Source organism: Colobus angolensis, unplaced genomic scaffold (assembly GCF_000951035.1).
Source record: "Colobus angolensis palliatus isolate OR3802 unplaced genomic scaffold, Cang.pa_1.0 Scaffold16, whole genome shotgun sequence".
NCBI classification, from domain to species: domain Eukaryota; kingdom Metazoa; phylum Chordata; class Mammalia; order Primates; family Cercopithecidae; genus Colobus; species Colobus angolensis.
The window spans coordinates 2423924-2446472 of NW_012114710.1; the positions used below are offsets into that span (position 1 = coordinate 2423924).

Below are 22549 nucleotides of genomic sequence, written 5' to 3' on the forward strand. Positions count from 1 at the left end.
AAAAAAAAAAAAAAAAAAAAGTGCAAAGGATTTGAGTAGACATTTCTTCAAAGACGTGCAAATAGTTAAGATTCACATATAAAGATTCTCAAAACCAGTGCTCATTAAGGAAATGCAAATCAAAACCATGAGATAGCAAACTCACACCCAAGACAATGGGTAAAATTAAAGACAGTAAGAATTGGGAAGGAATTACAGAAATTAGAACCTTCATATGTTGTTAGTGGGAATGTCAAATGGTGAAGGCATTTTGGAAAACTTTTTTTTTTTTGAGACAGAGTCTCACTCTGTTGCCCAGGCTGGAGTGCAGTGGTGCAATCTCAGCTCACTGCAAGCTCTGCCTCCTGAGTTCATGCCATTCTCCTGCCTCAGCCTCCCGAGTAGCTGGACCCCCCACCACACCCGGCTAATTTTTTTGTATTTTTAGTAGAGACGGGGTTTCACCATGTTAGCCAGGATGTTCTCGATCTCCTGACCTCGTGATTCGCCTGCCTCGGCCTCCCAAAGTGCTGGGATTACAGGCGTGAGCCACAGCACCCAGCTGGTTGGCAATTTCTTGAAAGCTAAAGTTACTGTATTATCCAGCAATTCCACTTCTAGTATATACCCAAGAAAACTGAGAACCTATGTCCACACAGAAACATGAATGCAAATGTTTGAAGTAGTATTCTTAATAGCCAAAAAGTGTAAACTACTCTAAATAGCTGTCAACTGATGAATGGATAAACCAAATGTGGTATGGCTCTACAACGATTTTTTCACCATAAAAGGGATGATATATGTTACAATATGAATGAAACTGAAACATTATCTAGAACAGGAAAATCTATAGAAATAGAAAATGGATTGATAGTTGTTTAGGGATGAGGAGAGGGGTCAGTGAAGAGATAGGGGACAGGCAAATGGGAGTTTCTAACTAATGGGCATAAGGTTTCTTTTTGGAGTGACATAATATTCTAAAATTAGACTGTTATATGATTACCTATAGATTGTAAAATTATTCTACAATTGTAAATTTTGGAACTCTGTAAATATACTAAAAATGACCGAACACTTAAAATAGGTAAATTTTATCAAATTACCTCAAAGTTGTAATAAAAATCATGTGTATTGACTTTATGGCAGTAGTTTAGAGAAATGTAAGGATTAAGCACAAAATTTTCTAATCGCACTCCAAGTAAGAATAAAAAGTTCATAGAAAAGTGCTATGCCAATTAGTAACTCATCTAAAGTTATGTTCAATAATGTCACTGTTTTAGATTCTTACCTCCATTATACCTTTATATTTCAGATTCTCAAGTGCCCAGTATTTATTAAATATCATATATACATGGTGTCAATAATGTAACTTGTACTCAAAAGATATAAAAGTTCAAAAATTGACAGGACGACAGAGGAACTGAAGGGTTAGGGACAAATGACCAAGTCAATGTAGCAGTGTATTCAAAGGTTCTACAGTTTTGGAGACTATACCACATCAAATAAACTAGGAGACTGTCCTTGAGCTGGATAAGCAACCGTAGGGTTGCCTGAACAAAGAGCTGAAGGGATGTGAGGAAATGAAGGGAAAGAAAATAATACTAGAGGGGCTTTTCTAAAGGCTTGTATCCAGAAAACTGTTAGAGCATCATAGTTGCAAAGACATTAATTACTTAGGATCACAGCCAAGGCTCCTTCAGTAAGCTGCACCAAGATCATGTTAGGAAATTACTGAATGAAATACATGAGTTAATATATTATAAAGTTGTCGAAGACTTCCTCCACTGCAGCACGTAATATCCTCTGTACATATATAGGTAACATAGGCCAGCTGTGGTGGCTCATGCCTGTAATCCCAGCAATATGGGAGGCCGAGGTGGGTGGATCACTTGAGGTCAGGAGTTCGAAGCCAGTCTGGCCAACATGGCAAAACCTGTCTCTACTAAAAATACAAAAATTAGCCAGGGTAGTGGGTGCTGCAGGAGACTGAGGCAGGAGAATCGCTTGAACCCAGGGGCCAGAGGTTGCAGTGAGCCGAGATCACAACACTGTACTCCAGTCTGGGTGACAAAGGGAGACTCTGTCTCAAACAAAACAACATATATAGGTATTAAGTTTTTCCAAACACAATGTAAATAAAAATTCCATTTCCCTGATAAGTTACGATCTTTTCCTTTAAAATTATGAATTTTACCATTCAATCTTCCTTTGCTTGGACTACCTGCTCCCAGCCCATTGTTTTGTTTTTGTTGGTTTTTTTTTTTTGAGATTGTCTCCCTGTCACCCAGGCTGGAGCACAGTGGCACGATCTGCAACTTCCATCTTTCATATTCATGCCATTCTCCTGTCTCAGCCTCCCAAATAGCTGGGATTACAGGCATCTGCCACCATGCCTGGCTAATTTTTTTATTTTTTCAGAGATGGAGTTTTGCCACGTTGGCCAGGATGGTCTTGAACTCCTAACCTCAGGTGATCTGCTCTCGTCAGCCTCCCAAAGTGCTGGGATTACAGAGCCACCACGCCCAACCCTATTGTTTTGTTTTGCTGAGACAGGGTCTCACTGTCAACCAGACTAGAGTGCAGTGGCACAATCACAGTTCCCTGCAGTCTCAAGCTCCCGCACAGTCCATTGGTATGCCAATATCAATTTAATTGGCCAAGATTCTGTTATCCACAAATTTCTCCCTACTCTATATTTTCCAGACCCTAATATATATATTGTCTAGTTTTATAATATACAGTGTAGCCTAATAAATCATATAAAATTGTATGTAAAACAAGATATGAACATACTGGATGCCAAGATGCCCACCATATCAACATACTCATATACTATATTGATAACAAGACTTATAATACTCTTCCTCCACTTAATAATTACAAAGTACAAACATTGGTAATACTAATTAATGTTGTCAGGTGATTTTCTAAAATAAAGGTAGTCAGAAGTATGAGTGTATTAATATTCACAATTTGAGGACTTGCCATATATAATGTGGCTTTTTTTTTTTTAAGAGACAGGCTTGTGCTGTCTCCCAGGGCTGGACACCAGTGGCAGGATTACAGCTCATTGCAGCTTCAATCTCCAGGCTCAAGCAATCCTCTAGCCTCAGCCTTCCACGTAGCTGGGACTACAAGTGGGCAAGTGGGTGCCACCATCCCAACATAAAAAATAATTTTTCTTTTTTTTCTTTTCTTTCTTTTTTTTTTTTTTTTGAGACAGAGTCTAGCTCTGTGGCCCGGGCTGGAGTGCAGTGGCGGGATCTCAGCTCACTGCAAGCTCCGCCTCCCGGGTTCACGCCATTCTCCTGCCTCAGCCTCCCGAGTAGCTGGGACTACAGGCGCCCGCCACCTCGCCCAGCTAGTTTTTTGTATTTTTTAGTAGAGACGGGGTTTCACCATGTTAGCCAGGATGGTCTCCATCTCCTGACCTCGTGGTCCGCCCGTCTTGGCCTCCCAAAGTGCTGGGATTACAGGCTTGAGCCACGGCGCCCGGCCAAAAAAATAATTTTTCGTATGCCCAGGATAGTCTCTAACTCCTGGGCTCAAGCGATCCTCCCACCTTGACCTCCTAAATTTCTGGGATTACAGGTGTGAGCCACCACGCCCTGCGGACTTGCCATAATTTCTCTAAAAAAGAGAGGCCAGGCTGGGCGCGGTGGCTCACGCCTATAATCCTAGCACTTTGGGAGGCTGAGGTGGGTGGATCACGAGGTCAGGAGATCGAGACCATCCTGGCTAACGCAGTGAAACCCCGTCTCTACTAAAAATACAAAAAATTAGCCGAGTGTGATGGCAGGCACCTGTAGTCCCAGCTACTCAGGAGGCTGAGGCAGGAGAATGGCATGAACCCAGGAGGCAGAGCTTGCAGTGAGCCGAGACCACGCCACTGTACTCCAGCCAGGGTGACAGAGCGAGACTCCGTCAAAAAAAAAAAAAAAAAAAAAGAGAGGCCAAGGTATCATATGTATGGTTAGAGAAATGGATTAAGTGGGAAGATTAGAGAATTACATTCTCCCCTCTGAATCACGGGCTACATACTGTTTCACATTTTTGAGAAACCCTGCAGAAAAATCTAATTTCCACTGCTTTGCAAAATGACTGCACAGAACCATTTTATCAACATTAACATCCCTAGTGTTACAAATACCACATATTTGGAAGTAACTGGAGACATACTGTTTCAATCCTTGCCAGTGTAAAACCTAAAGTCAATTTTCACGTAGGAAACCTTTAAACTGACTTTAAATTTCATCTGAAATTAATAAGGTTAACTTTTCAAGGTTCTTCATGGATTTAATAACTACAGTAGTCTATGGACTGATGACTACCTCTGGACCCTGGATTTCTGTTAGTGCTCCTATAAGTCCGTACAGGCTTCTACAGGCCTGTGTTTCTACCACCCAGAGAAAAGCCTAAGGAACCAAATAAATAGGAAAACACTTTGGCACAAATGAATAAATCTTCCAAGAATCTATTTCACCCAAATACCTGGCAAATTTATGTGCTGCCAAAAAAATTTGGCAACTAAACTTAAATTTACCCCAAGGCTAGGCGCAGTGGCTCACGCCTGTAATCCCAGCACTTAGGGAGGCCGAGGCGGGTGGAGCACCTCAGGTTGGAAGTTCGAGATGGGCCTGACCAACATGGAAAAAACCCATCTCTACCAAAAATACAAAATTAGCTGGGCATGGTGGCGCATGCCTGTAATCCCAGCTACTCGAGAGGCTGAGGCAAGAGAATCGCTTGAACCTGGGAGGCGGAGGTTGTGGTGAGCTGAGATCACACCATTGCACTCCAGCCTGGGCAATAAGAGCAAAACTCCGTCTCAAAAAACAAAATTAAAAAAAAAAAATTTACCCCAGTTGTATCAAAGATTACAGAAAAAGGAACTCCCTACTAGAGTTAACTTAATATTTGCTTCAAACACACAGCAAAGTGAGAGACTGCTTACACAAAACAAGATTACTGGATAAAGTCCCCTAAAAGAATTTAGTTTTCAAATCCCATACTAGTTTTCAAACTAAATCCTATACTTGGTCTCTTCAGAGTGTTCAAGAAAAAAGAAAATCCTGTATTAGAAACTGTTTTGAAAGTTGTTTGTTTCAAGATGGAATCTCACTGTCACCCAGGCTGGAGTGCAATGGCATGATCTCGGCTCACTGCAACCTCCACCTCACAGGTTCAAGCAATTCTCATGCCTCAGCCTCCTGAGTAGCTGGAATTACAGGTGTGCGCCACCACGCCCAGCTAATTTTTGTATTTTTAGTAGAGGTGGGGTTTCACCATGTTGGCCAGGCTGGTCTCGAACTCCTGACGCCAGGTGATCTGCCCTCCTCGGCCTCTCAAAGTACTGGGATTACAGGCGTGAGCCACCGTGCTTGGCTAAAAGTAGTCTTCTTGCTCAGCTGAAAGTACAAAATAAGACAGCTGATCCTTTTATAGATTTAGGAAAAAATGACATTTCAAAATGCAGTATTTTTATTTAAATTCTAGGTTAGAAAGCAAGTAAAATCCACTGTGATCCATGGACATTTGGGCACACTGGCAAAGTAATGGAAAGCAATTTCCAGATAGGCATATTCACAAAAGTTATTACTTTTGAAGATTTTTTTGGTTATCATTTATTTATTTATTTATTTTTGAGACAGAGTCTCACTTTGTTGCCCAGGCTGGAGTGCAGTAGCACGATCTCTGTTCACTGTAACCTCCACCTCCCGGGTTCAAGTGATTCTCCCATTTCAGCCTCCTAAGTAGCTGGGATTACAGGCATGTGCCATCATGCCTGGCTAATTTTTGTATTTTTAGTAGAGATGGGGTTTCCCCAAGTTGGCCAGGATGGTCTCGACCTCCTGACCTCACATGATCCACCTGCCTTGGCTTCCCAAAGTGCTGGGATTAGAGCCGTGAGATAACGTGCCCTGCACAACAATATCAACAATTTGCTAATCTTGTTTCATCTACTACTATTGCTTTTCCTACTACCACCCCTACAGCCCCCAAGAACAAAACCTAGAGATCATTTTTTCCATCTGTTAACTATTTGTATCAGACATACCTTTAAATTATGTACTTTAAAGTATTAACAACTTTAAAGCAGAACTTAACCAAAATACAGGAGACAATCTTGATAAACACAGTAACCTTATTTCACCTCATATTGCCCTATTTTAAACATTTCCCTAGTTGTGGCATGTGCCTGTAATCCCAGCTACTCGGGGAGCTGAGGCAGGAGAATTGCTTGAACCAAAGAGGCGGAAGTTACAGTGAGCTGAGACCATGCGCCACTGCACTCCAGCTTGGGTAACAGAGTGAGACTATCTCAAAGAAAAAAAAAAAAAGATATTGTTGAAACTTAGTGGTAGATACATAATCTCTCAACTTCTGTTTGCAAATGTCTATAATAGGGATTTTAAGTTATATTTGATTAATATGGTTTGAATTTTATAAGAAAAAATCCTTGGAAAAACAATTTTTTAAATTGAAACCAAATGTCTGTTAGGTGTTTTGACTGATTATTTTTCCTTGAGGTCCAATACATTTGCTAATTTTGTGCAATGGTAAAAAGAATTAAGCATATTTGTATTTTTATTCTCAGAAGGTGCATTAAGGTTTTTACATTAGCAAAGGGTCATTTCCTCCCTGAAAGCCATACTGAACTCTCGCTGACTGGTAGTAGACAGTGAGTTGCCCACAGCAGTTGTTCTTCTTTACATCATTTAGACACCTAATCCAAACTGAAAAAACTGATAATCGTAATCATGGCCACCCACAAAAATTACCTGACACTTCTCTCATATTATAATATTGCTTCATATTGCATCACTATTACTATTACTTCTAGCATCATTTCATTGGATGCTAAATTCTTGTTTGCATTTGTTATACTAAATATTTAACTTGTAAGAAAACTTTTAAATCAAGAATTCTCTTTTTTCTGGTCCTATGAGAACACTTGCAACAACAAGCGAGTTAGGAAGTAAACTGATTCCCGTATGTTACCATTGGCATAAACTAGGCAAAGTGTACAAGGGTTCTCTGTGTATTATTTTTTACAACTGCATGTGAATCTCAATAAAAATTTCGATTAAAATAGTAAACTGGAATGAGAAGGGCAAGTTTAAAATAGGAAATATAAGCATCTCTGAGGCTTGGTATTCTTCTGGTTCAACTACAAAGAATTCCAGGATAGAACACAGTAACACTATACAACAAACCAAAGATAGAAAAACACATACATATCACTAAATATACATACTCATTCACTGGGTTATAACAAAAGCTGATTTTACAATAAAGGGTTATCCCGAGAAAGAAAACGGTTATTCCTCACCATAAAGCTTTTATACAAGCACGCACAGTTTATTTGTGACTACATCACTCATTAAAAAAAGTAAAACTTGGGCCGGGCGCGGTGGCTCAAGCCTGTAATCCCAGCACTTTGGGAGGCCGAGACGGGCGGATCACGAGGTCAGGAGATCGAGACCATCCTGGCTAACACGGTGAAACCCCGTCTCTACTAAAAAATACAAAAACTAGCCGGGCATGGTGGCCGGCGCCTGTAGTCCCAGCTACTCGGGAGGCTGAGGCAGGAGAATGGCGTGAACCCGGGAGGTGGAGCTTGCAGTGAGCTGAGATCCGGCCACTGTACTCCAGCCTGGGTGACAGCGAGACTCTGTCTCCAAAAAAAAAAAAAAAAAAAAAAAAAAACTTCCTGTGCTTCCTTTGATGGCTCAAAATGTTACTTGGCTGGGCATGGGGGCTACCACCTGTAATCCCAGCACACTGCAAGGCTGAGGTGGGAAAATTGCTTGAGCTCAGTACTTTGAGACGAGCCTGGGCAACAAAGTGAGACCCTGTCTCCACAAAAAGTCAAAAAGTTAGCCGAGTGAGGTGGTGCATGCCTTTAGTCTCAGATACTTGGGAGGCTGAGATGTGAGGATCACTTAACCCTGGGAGATCAAGGCTGCAGTGAGCCATGGTAGTGCCACTGCACTCTGCCCTGGGTGACAGAGCCAGACTACATCTTGAAAAACAAAAACAAAAGAGATGACATTACTTGTAATCTATAGTGTCATATGAAAGGCAAGAGATGCATAGAAGGTATGTATGTCATTCCTTCTTTGAAGAATCAGCATGTCTCTCACCTATGCAACACCTTTGATGCAAAGGAGAATATTCTTTTGAGAAAAAGGTGAGGTCAGAAGAAAAAGTAGGGCTTGATGTAATGAAAGAGAAAAGATGTGATGTAACTCATTTTGTATTGATAATCAGAGAGGACCCAGATGGAAAGCCCTTCTAATTATTTTCTGCCCTATGCTAAGGTATGAGTCACTGGATAACTGAAACCCTGTTTTGAGGGAGAGAAGCGGGTAAAAAGCCCAAAAAGAAAACAAAACCACATGAGGCATACAAGCTTTCATTTCACCTGCTCTTCCACATGCTGTTATGACAGCCTCATTTATTTTTATTTTTGTTTTTTGAGATGGAGTCTTGCTCTGTCGCCCTGGCTGGAGTGCAGTGGCGCGATCTTGACTCACTGCAACCTCCGCCTCCCAGATTCAAGCGATTTTTCTGCCTTGGCCTCCCGAGTAGCTGGAACTACAGGTGCCCGTCACCATGCCCAGTTAATTTTGGTATTAGTAGAGACAGGGTTTCACCATATTGGCCAGTCTGGTCTCAGACTACTGACCTTGTGATCTGCCTGCCTCGGCCCCCCAAAGTGCTGGGATTACAGGCGTGAGCCACCACACCCAGCCCATTTATTTTTATTTATTTTTTGAGACGGAGTCTTGCTGTGATGCCCAGGCTGGAGTGCAGTGGCATGATCTTGGCTCACTGCACCCTCCGTCTCCTGGGTTCAAGCAACTCTCCTGCCTCAGCCTCCCTAGTAGCTGGAATTACAGATACCCACCATTACACCTGGCTAATTTTTGTATTTTTTAGTAGATGGAGTTTCACCATGTTGGCCAGGCTGGTCTCCAACTCCTAACCTCAAGTGATTTGCCCGTATCGAACTCCTAAAGTGCTGGGATTACAGGCATGAGCCACCATGCCAAGGCAGTATTTTATTTTTAGTAGAGATGGGGTCTCACTGTTAGTCTCAGGCTGGTGTCTAACTCCTGGCTTCCAGTGATCCTCCCACCTTAGTCTCCCAAAGTGCTGGGATTACAGGCATAACCACTTGTGGCTTTTTTTTTTTTTTTTTTTTCTTGAGACAGAGTCTCGCTCTGTCGCCCAGGCTGGAGTGCAGTGGCGCGATCTCGGCTCACTGCAAACTCCGTCTCCCAGGTTTATGCCATTCTCCTGCCTCAGCCTCCTGAGTAGCTGGGACTACAGGCGCCTGCCACCTTGCCCGGCTAGTTTTTTGTATTTTTTTCAGTAGAGACGGGGTTTCACCGTGTTAGCCAGGATGGTCTCGATCTCCTGACCTCGTGATCCGCCCGTCTCGGCCTCCCAAAGTGCTGGGATTACAGGCTTGAGCCACCACGCCCGGCCCGGCTTTTTTTTTTTAATGGAGGAAATTTAAAAATAAAGAAAAACACAAGAGCTTCTGATTAACAATATCCCTAGAATATGCTGTTTCAGATTTCCCACTTATCAGAGTGGAGGCCAAAACATACTTGAGCATTTACGTAACAAAGTTTTTTAATAGACTCAAATGCCCAGTGGTTTATGCCAGGTTAGAAATTAATGTTTTTTTGCTGGGCATGGTGGCTCACACCTGTAATCCCCCAGCACTTTGGGAGGCCGAGGCAGGCGGATCATCTGAGGTCGGGAGTTTGAGACCAGCCTGACCAACATGGAGAAACCCCTTCTCTACTAAAACTATAAAATTAGCTGGGTGTGGTGGTGCCTGCCTGTAATCTCAGCCACTTGGGAGGCTGAGGCAGGAGAATCGCTTGAACCCAGGAGGCGGAGGTTGTGGTGAGCCGAGATTGTGCCATTACACTCCAGCCTGGGCAACAAGAGCAAAATTCCGACTCAAAAGAAAAAAAAAAAAATTAATGTTTTTCTATCAAAATTATAAAACATCTTTGGCATATGCTTTTTAAATCATACCAGATTTACAGCATAAATAAGAGCATATAATTCCCATGTTTGAATGCTTTCATATTGTTATGTAGGTAATTTCACTAAAAGTGGAGAAATACAAAATAACACACTCTAGGGGTTCATTTGGAAGTATCAGCTTATATATAATGCACTCAACCTTCATTTTTAAAATTATACTTCTGTAAAACTGTCCTACAGAAATATAAGCATGTCCCCTGTAACTCCAGCACTTTGGGACGCTGAGGCAGGTGGATCACTGGAGTTTGACACCAGCCTAGGCAAAATGGCAAAACCCCATCTCTAGTAGGGGAAAAAAAGTTTGAGAGAGAGAGAGAGAGAGATAAAATTAAGTGTTTAAAGATCAACATGAGCTTTAATAGAGAAAAATTAAAAGTACAAATATCTACAAATAAACTTAAATTATATTTTTACTCTTTGGACATTATGAGGAAATTACAAGAATGAGGTAAATATACAAAAAAGAAGTCACTGACACATTTTCAAGTTTTTAAAAAAGGAACAAGAAACTATTAGACAATACACATTAAGATGTCACATTATTTGGAAGCATACATGTGTATTACCAAACTGATAGTAATGGTTACTTCTAGACTCAGAGGTGTATAAAATGGGACTCTTCATTTTTACTCACTATATACTCCTACATTCAGACTTAATAATGAGCACATTACAAATTTTTAAACTACTGGTAGAAAAATATATTGACCTACAGGCCCAGATCCAAAATTACAGGAGCTATTAAGCCATAAATGTCAGTTCCTTCTGCCTTTGGGGCTTCAAGATTCATGGCCTCATTTCCAAGAAACTCCTTCCTGTACCACTACTCAAGTGGCAAGTAGTGATGAAGTGGATATTCTACAATTATGCTATAGGAATGAGGACTCTGGCAGACATTCAGAGACACCAAGGATTCCATTCCTGACATTCTGATGACATAAGCAATTACTACAGCGTCCAGAGAGGGTGGCAGACTGGGGCTGGGCTATGTGCTGGCACAGTATTCCATCATGAACAATTACTCATGCTTCTCAGCCTTTTCAAACCTTCTAGCTGACAATTGTCATAGCCTTTTTCTTGTTTTTCTTCTCCAGTGGAATAAAGAATATTTTTCAATAGCATTAATGTTTTAAAAACTCCTAACAAAATAAAAAACATAATTAAAAGTGGCGACAAACTTGCCTGTTACTATGAGACCCCCAACTCTTACTTCCTAGTGGAAAACTGTATCCTGGACAGTGAAGAAAAATACAATGCAACATGGCTGTAGGATCAGACAGGTTAGGTCCAAGACACTTATTATAGGCCGCACTTACATGCTTGTGTATGTACTCAAAATATGTTGTCTAAATAGCTTGGAAAGAAGCTAACATTCAGTCTCCCAACTCCCAGACTGACAACATTCTCTCCATTATACCCTAGTATGCTATGTCTCAGAAAATGAACACAACTAAAAAGACAGACTTAAAATATATAGACTCTAAGAAAACACTGAATAATCTAATTCTGGATCGGTTACAGATTTGTTTAAAGATTTAGGAGGAAAAGAATATAAGCCCTGGAATATTTAAAGCAACAGTTTTTATTCACCGTGCCATAACATGAATTCACACTACTTCAAAATACCATTGTTCCTGTTATGAATTTTCCTGTTTCATGATTCATTCATCTGTTATTGCCACCCTATTGCAGTGATTACATCACTACTCACTTAGGGTCCTATGACGAGAGGTTAAAAAGGAAAGCTGTAGACATAGTTGACCTAAAAGATCATGCTGTCAGTATATGGTTAAAAACTATACTTCTTGTGCTTTGTCTTGAAACAACCTTCTTGGTCAGAGATATGACCAGAGGCTGTGGCCTGCCACGCTAACCTTCAACATGGCAGACAATATTCTTTTGTGAGCTCAGCCACTGGCTATCAAAGGAGTCCTTTGTTTCTGCCTCTCATTTCCACTTCTGTCAGAGCCTTACCTGGGATAGTACGCTGTGTAGTTCATGAAGAGCTGAGTGCCTGCTGGGTAGTACGCTGTGGAGGGCTGCAGTGCTCGTGGATTCAAAATCACAGAGGGCTGATAAATGGCAGCTTCTGTAGGAATAACTGCAGCAGGAGCTGGAAATGTGTAGGAGGGAGGAGACAGGCCTAGATACGCAAAGAGAGATTCTTTGAGACATGTTTGTAACAGCTGACATGCACGTGCTAGCACTAAAACCATAAAGTCACTGCTCCATCTACACATTTTAAAGAAAGAGACCATAGCTCTTTATCCTATCACAAGCAATTTCCTTTTGATTATATAGTTAACACATAGAAGTATCTGAATTCCACACAGTCAACCTAAAAAACAGTTCTTTGCCTGAAATTTGGAAACACCAACATCAAGTGGATTTTCATGTCTTCTCAACCATTTCAAAATATGTAATTTTTTCCCCTCATGTTCCTGAGTGCCAGTTACTATAAACCAACTCTCAGAGGAAAGAAACATGGAACTGACGTTTAGTATAAGTTTCACACTAGCGGCTACAAAATATTTTAAATTTTAAGTTATGCTTCTACTCCCCCTTGTTATCTACCCATTAGTACAGCATCAAATGAGAAGTGTTATGATAAACCTCTCTTGGCCAGTACCACACATTAGGTCAAAGCATAGACTGTGCCAGAAGGAACTGACCTAAAAGGAATGAGCAGATCAACTCTGCATTATTCTCACCTAAAGGCAACCCACATGATGGACTTTGAAGCTAATTTATATTTTCAGACCTTTAAAAAGAAAAAAACCCAACCTGGGAAATAGTCCCGAAGGAACTGATGCCTAAATCTTCCTGGGAATCAACTAATAAAAAGCTGACTCAGATTAAATTTAAAAATGGGCCCAAACTCCATTGTCTTCTAGTTATCCAACATCTTCTAGGTTTAGAAACAGAAGACCAGCGGCTGGTCACTAGCTTTCACTTGTAGAATGAACGTAACTATCTGGGCCATCTATATCCAACAGAAGAGTTAAGACGACATGCTGAATTAATATGGGGTGCCTGACTTTAAGCTTCATACCTAGAACCACCATATTTTGCAATCAGCAGAGGCCCAAGGGATAACTTTTTCCCACAAAAATCTCCAAGCTGACTTCAAATTGTCTTTGGTTCTTATGAGTTTCTACATTTCCATGCAGATGAATAAGACAGCAAGCTAAATATGGGCATACAGACAATGATCAACATACTGATCTCACATTTAACTTGAGGGCCTCTTTCATACTCATCAAAAACCTTGGAAGAGAAAGACCAACAATACAAATTGAGGCACCTAAGTCTTACAGAAAGTCAAGCAGCCTGTGCTCATATTCTGATTTCTTGTATTTTTTTTAGTAGAGACAAGGTTTTGCCATGTTGGTCAGGCTGGTCTCAAACTCCTGACCTCAGGTGATCTGCCCGCCTTGGCCTCCCAAAGCACTGGAATTACAGGCGTGAGCCACCATGCCTGGTTCATATTCTGATTTCAAAACTATCAAGCAGTTCATTACAGGACAGTGCCTCACATCAATAAGACAAACATACATGGCTGGGCGTGGTGGCTGACACCTGTAATCCCAGCACTTTTGGAGGCCAAGGCGGGCAGGGGGCAGGAGATCGAGACCATCCTGGCTAACATAGTAAAACCCCATCTCTACTAAAATACAAAAATTAGCCAAGCATGGCGGCGCATGCCTGTAGTCCCAGCTACTCAGGAGGCTGAGGCAGGAGAGTCACTTGAACCCGGGAGTCAGAGGTTGCAGTGAGCCGAGACTGTGAGCCGAGATTGCATGCCAGCCTGGCAAAAGAGCAAGACTCCATCTCCAAAAAACACAAAACAAACAAACACACATAGTAGGTGTAAGTCTGTTCAGTTTCAAAAAAAGGTAGAAATTTTTGATAACCAAACAGATCGGGCTGTGATGTTTTGGGCATTCCTCAAGCAAAAGGAGAGCTTTTTTTATTTTGATATTGAGTCTCATTCTGTTGCCCAGGCTGAAGTACAGTGGCACAATCTCAGCTCACTGCAACCTCCACCTCCTGCGATCAAGCGATTCTCCTTCCTCAACAGCTGGGATCGCAGCACAGATGTGCGCCACCACTCCCAGCAATTTTTTGTGTTTTCAGTAGAGACCGGGTTTCACCATGTTGGCCACTCCTGACCTTAGGTGAGCCACCTGCCTCAGCCCTCTAAAGTGCTGGCATTACAGGTGTAAGCCACCACGCCCAGCCTAGGATAGCTACTCTTCTATATCTAAAGGAGTGTATATGCACTGACTATAAAAATGAAGTTATCCGTAAAACATTCCTTCTTAATAAAGTAAGGTAACAAACTTTAAAATATCAAGAAGACTTTGGCAACATTTGTCAAATTTAACAAGAAACTCTTCAGTGGGGGAATGATAACCACTTAACTGCTTTAGTACTTGAGATTAGATTTTTTAAAAATATGCAATTTCTGTATGTTTTGTGGATATTGTATAACTAACTAGGCAACCACCTAAAGTGCGTTGGCAAGAAAAAAAAAAGTCCGGTAGAACAGGTATTAGTTACATAAAAATTGGAATTTTGTTTTTAAAAAACTAAGCTCTTCCACTAAAAAGAAATATGGCTAAATGTTTTCATCATTTCTAGTAAGTATTAAAGGTATATTCTTATGGGAACTTTTGAAGGTAGGATCTTGCTCAGTTGCCCAGGCTGCAGTACAGTGGCACGATCATGGCTCACTGCAACCTCAATCTCCTGGACTCAAGATATTCTCCCACCTCCGCCTCCCCATGGAACCACAGGTGTGTGCCACCGTGGCTGGCTAACTTTTAAAAACATTTTGTACAGATAGGGGTCTCGTTATGTTGCTCAAGCTGGTCTTGAGCCCCTGGCCTCAAGTGATCCTCCCACCTTGGCCTGCCAAAGTGCTGAGATTACAGGTGTGAGCCATTGTACCTGGCTGACACATGGATTTTAAATCTTTTTTATTTGGGGGTTTGTGAGGAAAAATGGATAAAAATGAAAGTCTTCAGAGGAAAAATCTGTAATGACCAGGAGGAGGGACAAGTGAAAGGATATTCCAAAAGCAGAATTTGGGTCACACAAGAGGCTTTATCCTACAATGTTTGACAGATTATCACTAAAGGATATCGTAAAAGCTACTGACATTGCCAGTGGTTTATATACTGAAGACATACAATTGAGATTACTGTAAGATCTCTTAACCCAATTATAAATTTCCAAAACTTCATACTCATTAATGATCAACTCTAAGATATTCACCAACAGCAAGCAGCAGGTAAATGGAATATTAGCATTTAGAAATTCAAAAGATAAAAAGGATTAAGCCCCACTGAATGTTCTACAAATAATACTTTACCAAACAAGATTATTAGTATAGGTCCATCTTATTAGAAAGTGAGGTGCCCAAATCCCCCACTTTATGGGAATCAAGCACACAATCCAGTTTACTGCAAATACTATATTCTTTAAACATATCCAACAGGCCTAAGAAAGTACATCTTACTTATAGGAGAAATTGTGTAAAAAAAGACTCAAATTTTAACATCAGATCCCCATATGTTCCTTATTCACTAACTAGAACTTCATAGACTACAGGGCTTATTCCCCTCAAACAGGATTCCAGATGGCTTGCACCCAGGTGCCAATGAGCAAGAGCATGGCTTGAAATTAAGCACTGATCCTGTGATCCAATGGAAACTTTGGCTAATTAATCTATGTGTTTTTGTTTTGTTTTGTTTTGTTTTTTGTTTTTGCTAACTTGCTCATTCCAGATAGCCTGGAGAGCAACAGAAATGCTCACAAATGTTCAAAAAATACTTGATGCTCAAAAAGTTCAATGCAACATGTGCATCAAACCGACCTTCTTAAAGGTTAGTATGTTTTAAAAAAGAAAAGAAAAACAATCCAGCCATACTTTTATTTTGACTTTAAATGCGTACTAATATTATCTATATAGCCAGGTTGCCTCCCAGAGTCAGTGCTTATCTGGAGCACACTAAGCTTCAGAAATCAAGTGCTTATCACTGGAAAAGCAGGAATATAATTTGAAAGGAGGTATCTGTAGCATCTCTAATTATGGATGTCCACAACCAAGGTCTTAAATGATTACCAGATACTACCAATTACAGATGGGAGAGCCTTATATAACCACCTCACCTGCCTCAGAAAGAACCAGGGGCACAGAGAGCTACGAAAGCAGCTTAAGCACCTACCAGCACATAGCGTAGAATAGCGCCAAGACCCAAGAAAAACTTACATGGTAACTTACATGGCGGTGGGGATAAGCCATTTCGATTTAAAGTGCCCCCCATTAACACAAAGTTCATCTCCTCAGCTGAACACTGAAAGACTTCAACATATCTGTCCTTCATGTTTTTTTTATGACACTTCTGTGCAGCCATAAATGCTCTGTCCGCAGACTTCATCTGGATAAAGGCATCTCCTGACGGGCGGCCCTGAGTGTGTGGGGGAAGAATAAAAACAAAAGGAGACTGTCTCCTTCAACAAGGAAATGGTTGCTTACAGAACATGCAAAGTGACAATCACCCATAATACAGATATTTCAGCCACAAAATCTGGGTGATGGTGTGGTCTGCTGGAACCTGACTTGGATTTCATCACCTGATCACCAGAATGACCAACAAAACCTTTAAGAAACAGTTTTGAGAGCTCATAGCTGAAAATGGGCCTTTTTCACTTCTGTTAATTAGTATCAGATTTACAAGGTTTTGAAAGGGTCTCCTTGTGATGACTGTGGTTTCAAAATATAGGATCGTATATTAGTTTTTATTCTCTTCTGAGAAATTTGATTAAATCTCAGTCAATTGAGAAAAGCTAGTAACAGAACCAGCACTGGAGTTTTAGGTACTCTCCTACAGGAAAATGAACAAACCGGTGTTCTTTTTTGGCTCTCAGTTCATCACTGACCTGCCATATCCCTTTCACTCTTCCCTTATCCCTGAGGCCTAGGTTAGAATGTAGCTTGGGGGCAAGGAATTTGGGAGGTACAAGGCCCAGTGATGATTGGTGAGAGCTGTATGTATCATCAGCCTTGCTTGGGAGCCCTTCTCTCACTCCTTACAGCTCTACCTTGGTCAAACAGGTATTACTAATAGATGTTTTCTATTAGTAATAGCTTGCTAAAATCCCCTATTTCAAACCAAGCCTGTAGATTTGTGTTCCACAGAGGTAGAACACCTTAGTTTTATTGAGCATGAATGTTTTATGGGGGAGAAAAAGACGTGATCAGCTTATAGGACTACTTTCTTATTTTATGGTTTTCTCAAAGGACTATGAAATTATTACCATGCAAGTTACCATTAGAGTTACCATACCAGGGAAACTAGCAACAAACCCAGTCCAAGGTGGAAACCTAACATCTTTAAGGCAGCTAAGAGTTTGCCCATCATCTAAGAACCTTTCCCCAAGTGTAATCACAATAGGTCACGTGAGTCAAAGAGAGACAAATACTGTTGTTAATCAAAGAGTAATGGCCTCTGGGTTATTAGAAATGGTGACTCAATAAGAAACCAACTAATTCCCTGGTGATGCTTAAATGTGGGCAATTTTATTCATTAAAAACGCCTACCAGTGAAGCATGCTGAGGGTCAGATAAAAAGTTGTATAATATTAATATTGACTGAAGATTTAGAATGAGCATGTGCTGATGCAGAAAACTGGTATAGAAGGCAAGGGCTCAGGATGGTTTTCTGATTCCTTGTATCCAATGGTACGTGCTTTCCAGTGAGACAAGATTACAGTTATGAAAGTGACCAAATCTCCAAGTGAAAAGGTGAGAAATTAGCAATTTAGGGGGAAAAAATTGAGTATTTTCAATATAAGCCTACATTCAATCCTTAATCCTCAGAAAACATTTTCAAAAATTAATATAGCTTTGCATTTAATAAAGAGTTCCAGGCTGGTTGCAGCGGCTCACGCCTGTAATCTCAGCACTTTGGGAGGCCGAGATGGGTAGATCACCTGAGGTCAGGAGTTTGAGACTAGCCTGGCCAACATGGTGAAACCCTGTTTCTACTAAAAATACAAAAATTAGCCAGGAATGGTGGTGGACACCTGTGATCCCAGCTACTCAGGAGGCTGAGGCAGGAGAGATGCTTGAACCCAGGAGGCAGAGGTTGCAGTGAGCAAGATCACACCATTGCACTCCAGCCTGGGCGACAGAGTGAGACTCTGTCTCAAAAAAAAGAAAAAAAAGTTCCAAAGGTTCAATTAGAAATACCTGTCTTGTGGGTTTGTAGAATTTTATGCTGCTTATGACAGCACAAGATACTGTTAATTTTCCAGCAAACATAATTTTCTTTAACCAAAAATTAGATGACAATAATCTAGGAAATACTTTACATTTGCATACAGAAGAATTCCGTTAGATTTTGATACAGGCTTCTCAGCAACTCATTCATTAATACATTTGAGAGCCTGTTATGATTCACACATACTGTTCTTTCTAGGTGGTGTGGATACAAGTCCTCAATGAGTTTGCTTGCTATTGAATGTAACTTGATGTCTAACATGTATATATTAAATATGAAATAAGCCATTTCTAGATAGTCTATGGATACAAAATATTCTGGAACAGGTATGCTTATTTGTTAAAATAAGCATCATCCATGATTGCTGTAACACTACAGCAGAGTTGCAGGGTTGAATAGCCAAAATAAGAAAAATTGTGTCAAGACTGATAATGTATGTGGTACCTACTTCATGCTATTGATAATGTGATGGATATATGTGATGAAGGAATCAAAACTGAATTTGAATTATTATACTAATGATAGCATTATTTTCAGTTCATTCTAAAGACTTCTTGTATTTACAGTTAAGTCTTTCCTTAAAGACTTAGTGTGTAACTGAGGACTATGTACTTTTTAATTAGATGTAAGTAATTTAAGACTAATTTTATTTATCAAAGACTAATTTTATCTGAATTTATCTAAGACTAATTTTATTTATCAAAGACTAATATCTAATATTAGATATTTCTAATAGATTATCTAATATCTATTATTAGATATTCTCATATGTAGTGAGAAAAAGCGAACAAGTTTTCCACTAAGTATCTTTCTTACCTGGTGATTCAAAACCATGTGAACCCCATGAGTACGAATATCTGTGGCGAACTCCCCCAGGAAATCCAGGATGTCCTCAATTGTGGCTGCATAGGGAAGACCTCGAAGGCGTATACAGTCTCTAACATTTGTGGGGGGCACAAATTGCTGAGGTAGTACTGGAATAATGGGAGGGGTTGGAAGTGGAATGAGAGGGGCCGAGGAGAATCGATTCAGCACCTGTACTCAAAGCAAAACAGAAGTGATTTAGAGCTGTGCTACTCCCCCGCTTTCCGCAGATCAGCAACGGCATCACTGGGAAGCTCGTCAGAAATGCAGAATCCAGCTCCACCCCAGACCTAATCAATATGACTCTTCATCTGAACTAAATCTTCAAGTGATTCAGAAGTACATGCAAGTTTGAGAAGTAATGGAGAAAGGGATTCATGCATTTCAGCAGGGAAAGCATGATACTCATTTTTGTCAAATACACGGTGAGGCGTACAACACAAAACACTTAAACACTTAGTGTCTGCCTGTAACAATGTATCACTATCTATGAGGGGCTATTATCCCTAAAGCTGCCGCTTTTATACAATTCTGAACATATCACTAAATATGGACTTTTGTAGCAATGCATTAGATATCATTTCACTAAGTATACACTATTCCCCTCATTACCTTCATACTCCACACCTCCAAACCCAAGAAATAGAGAACGACCCAGTAAAAGAATCACAGGCCAAAAATCACTCTGGATTATATTAAAATATAATGAATAATAGCACAAGACAGAATGGGTGGATATAAAGAACTGAAAAGAATCATCTCTTGACTATAAAGGTGAATAGTAATTTAGTTTCCCTGTGAATTTGAGACAGTAGTAAGACAAAAGATCTTGAGTATCTTCTAGATTCACGGAATTCAGCTATCTTGGAAATGGATGGTGATAGGTCAGGCGAATTTCAGACAAAAGACTGCCCTTAGGCAACACTCATATTACAAGGCTCTTGTCCACTTTTGCCTCAGAGCATGCCAACTAGTTCATAATACTAGAAGTCCTCAGGCAAATGCCATCTGTGGCATCTCCAAGTTTTCTGAACAACTTAATCACTCTAGCCTTTAACATCCCATAAACTGACAATACAGAAGAATCAATGAACCCCTCCCCAGAACATGCACTAATTTCCCCATTCACACCCTGCTCAGTTGCTATCTGAGTAAGAGGGGACAAAAATCAAACAGCACCACCAGAGAAATGGCATGAAAAAGAGACAGGAAAACTTTAATAATAAATTATATAAACAAGGGCCGGGCACGGTGGCTCACACCTGTAATCCTGGCACTTTGGGAGGCTGAGGCGGGCGGATCACGAGGTCAGGACATCAAGACCATCCTGGCTAACATGTTGACACCCCGACTCTACTGAAAGTACAGAAAATTAGCTGGGCATGGTGGTGGATGCCTGTAGTCCCAGCTACTCGAGAGGCTGAGGCAGGAGAATGGTGTGAACCCAGGAGGCAGAGCTTGCAGTGAGCCGAGATCGTGCCACGCACTCCAGCCTGAGCAACAGTGCAAGACTCTGTCTCAAAAAAAAAAAGAAAAAGAAAAATTATATCAACAATCCAGACGCAGCAAAAACATTAGAAGAACAAAAATAGAAAATTAGTGTAGTAATAGATAAACTCAGGACAGGAAATGGTGAAGCATCTCATGATACCTGACAATTAAGAGGTGCTCAAATATTTATTGAATAAAATGATTACTAGTAATGAAGAAAAAACAGTGGAAGAACCTATGACTAGTTCAAAACTTATTAAATACATCAGGAGGGACAGAGAAGTAGAGAGAACACACACCCAAAAGCAACTCATAGTAGAATCATAGAGAGGCAGCCTACTCTATTCCCAAACCAACACACAGTAGCCCAGGACCTGCAGTAGCTTATTCTAGGCCATGATTTCATAAAAGAAACTCTCCTTCCAAGTAAAGATCTGAATCCACATCTCTATCTAGTTTTTTCTCCTGGTTTGGGAAGAATGTGTGCCATGTTTGAAAACTCAAGCACATTTTAGAGATTCAGCACGTATGACATTTTCAAAAAGGTATAATTTTTTTTATTTTTTTGGTGGGGGGAGACAAAGTCTTGCTTGGTCACCCAGGCCGGAGTGCAGTGTGATCTCGGTTCACTGCAACCTCCGCCTCCCGGGTTCATGAGATTCTCCTGCCTCAGCCTCCCAAGTAGCTGCGACTAAAGGTGCACACTGCCACACCCAGCTAATTTTTTTTTTTTTTTTGTATTTTCAGCAGAGATCGGGTTTCACCTTGTTGCCCAAGCTGGTTTTGAACTCCTGAGCTCAGGCAATCCACCCGCCTCGGCCTCCCAAAGTGCTAGGATTACAAGCATGAGCCACTGCACCTGGCCAGATTTAAATTTTAAACTGTAAGAATGTAGCTAGTTTAGGGTTCAAGAGCACCAGTACAATGGAACACAAAAATAATTTAGAATTTCACCTATACTTATTCTAAGTACAAAAATCATTTTAGTATTCTAGTAGGTAAAAAGGTTCTTAACTTTGCACAATTATTTAAAATCACAACATAATGTGGGATGCAGAAGCTACACAAAACTCTGATGAACTCAAAGAAATAAGTAAGTATCCTAAATACTTACAAAGCAGATCTGTGGAATCATTTGAATCACTATTCTACTATGGGACACAAATAGAGCAAGTTGGAAAATGGTATACATTTCTGCTGCAAAGAAAAACTGATCCCTGAAGACATGTTCAGCTGGTGGCTGGTAAGTCAAGAACAGTTGAAAAGCTTGAGATTCTGTAAACGGTTTAATGCCTAGATCTCAGTACATTTTGAGGAAGTGATTGCCTCATTTTGTGCCTCAAAAATGCTGAAAGTAGCCAGGCGAGGTGGCTCACACCTGTAATTCCAGCAGTTTGGGAGCCCGAGGTGGGCGGATCACCTGAGGTCAGGAGTTCAAGAATAGCCTGGCTAACATGGTGAAACCCCATCTCCATTAAAAATTCAAAAATTAGCTGGGTATGGTGGCAGGCACCTGTAATCCCAGCTACTCAGGAGGATGAGACAGGACAATTGCTTGAACTGGGGCAGGCGGAGGTTTCAGTGAGCCGAGAGTGCGCAACTGTACTCCAGCCTGGGCGACAGAGCGAGACTCTGTCATACACTTACACTCACTCACACACACACATGCGGAAAGCTAGTAAAAACAGGGCAGAGCTCACCAGCAGGGTATGAAACTGATGAAGCCTTTTGGGAAATAACAGTTGGCAACACATTAAAAACCTTAAAAGCTCACGCTCTATATCCAATGCTACAGAAATCAAACTGATGACAGTTCAAGCATTTTTTTTTTTTTTTTTTTTTTTTTTTTT

At 40.7% G+C, this 22549-nt stretch overlaps 1 protein-coding gene across 5 annotated transcripts in view; it reads right to left on the bottom strand.

The window, feature by feature from the left end:
* The window catches only part of ESRP1 (epithelial splicing regulatory protein 1), a 73325-nt gene that overhangs the window by 21921 nt on the left and 28855 nt on the right, over positions 1–22549 (bottom strand). For 3 of the 5 annotated variants that reach the window (XM_011937016.1, XM_011937018.1, XM_011937015.1), the window contains exons 11-13: positions 19161–19379; positions 16343–16529; positions 12028–12196 (exon numbers count right to left, since the gene is read on the bottom strand). In XM_011937016.1, the coding sequence (XP_011792406.1) occupies positions 12028–12196; positions 16343–16529; positions 19161–19379 (575 nt within the window). Of the gene's footprint in view, positions 1–12027; positions 12197–16330; positions 16530–19160; positions 19380–22549 lie in introns of all 5 variants that reach the window. The other 2 variants (XM_011937017.1, XM_011937014.1) reach the window with 1 other exon arrangement.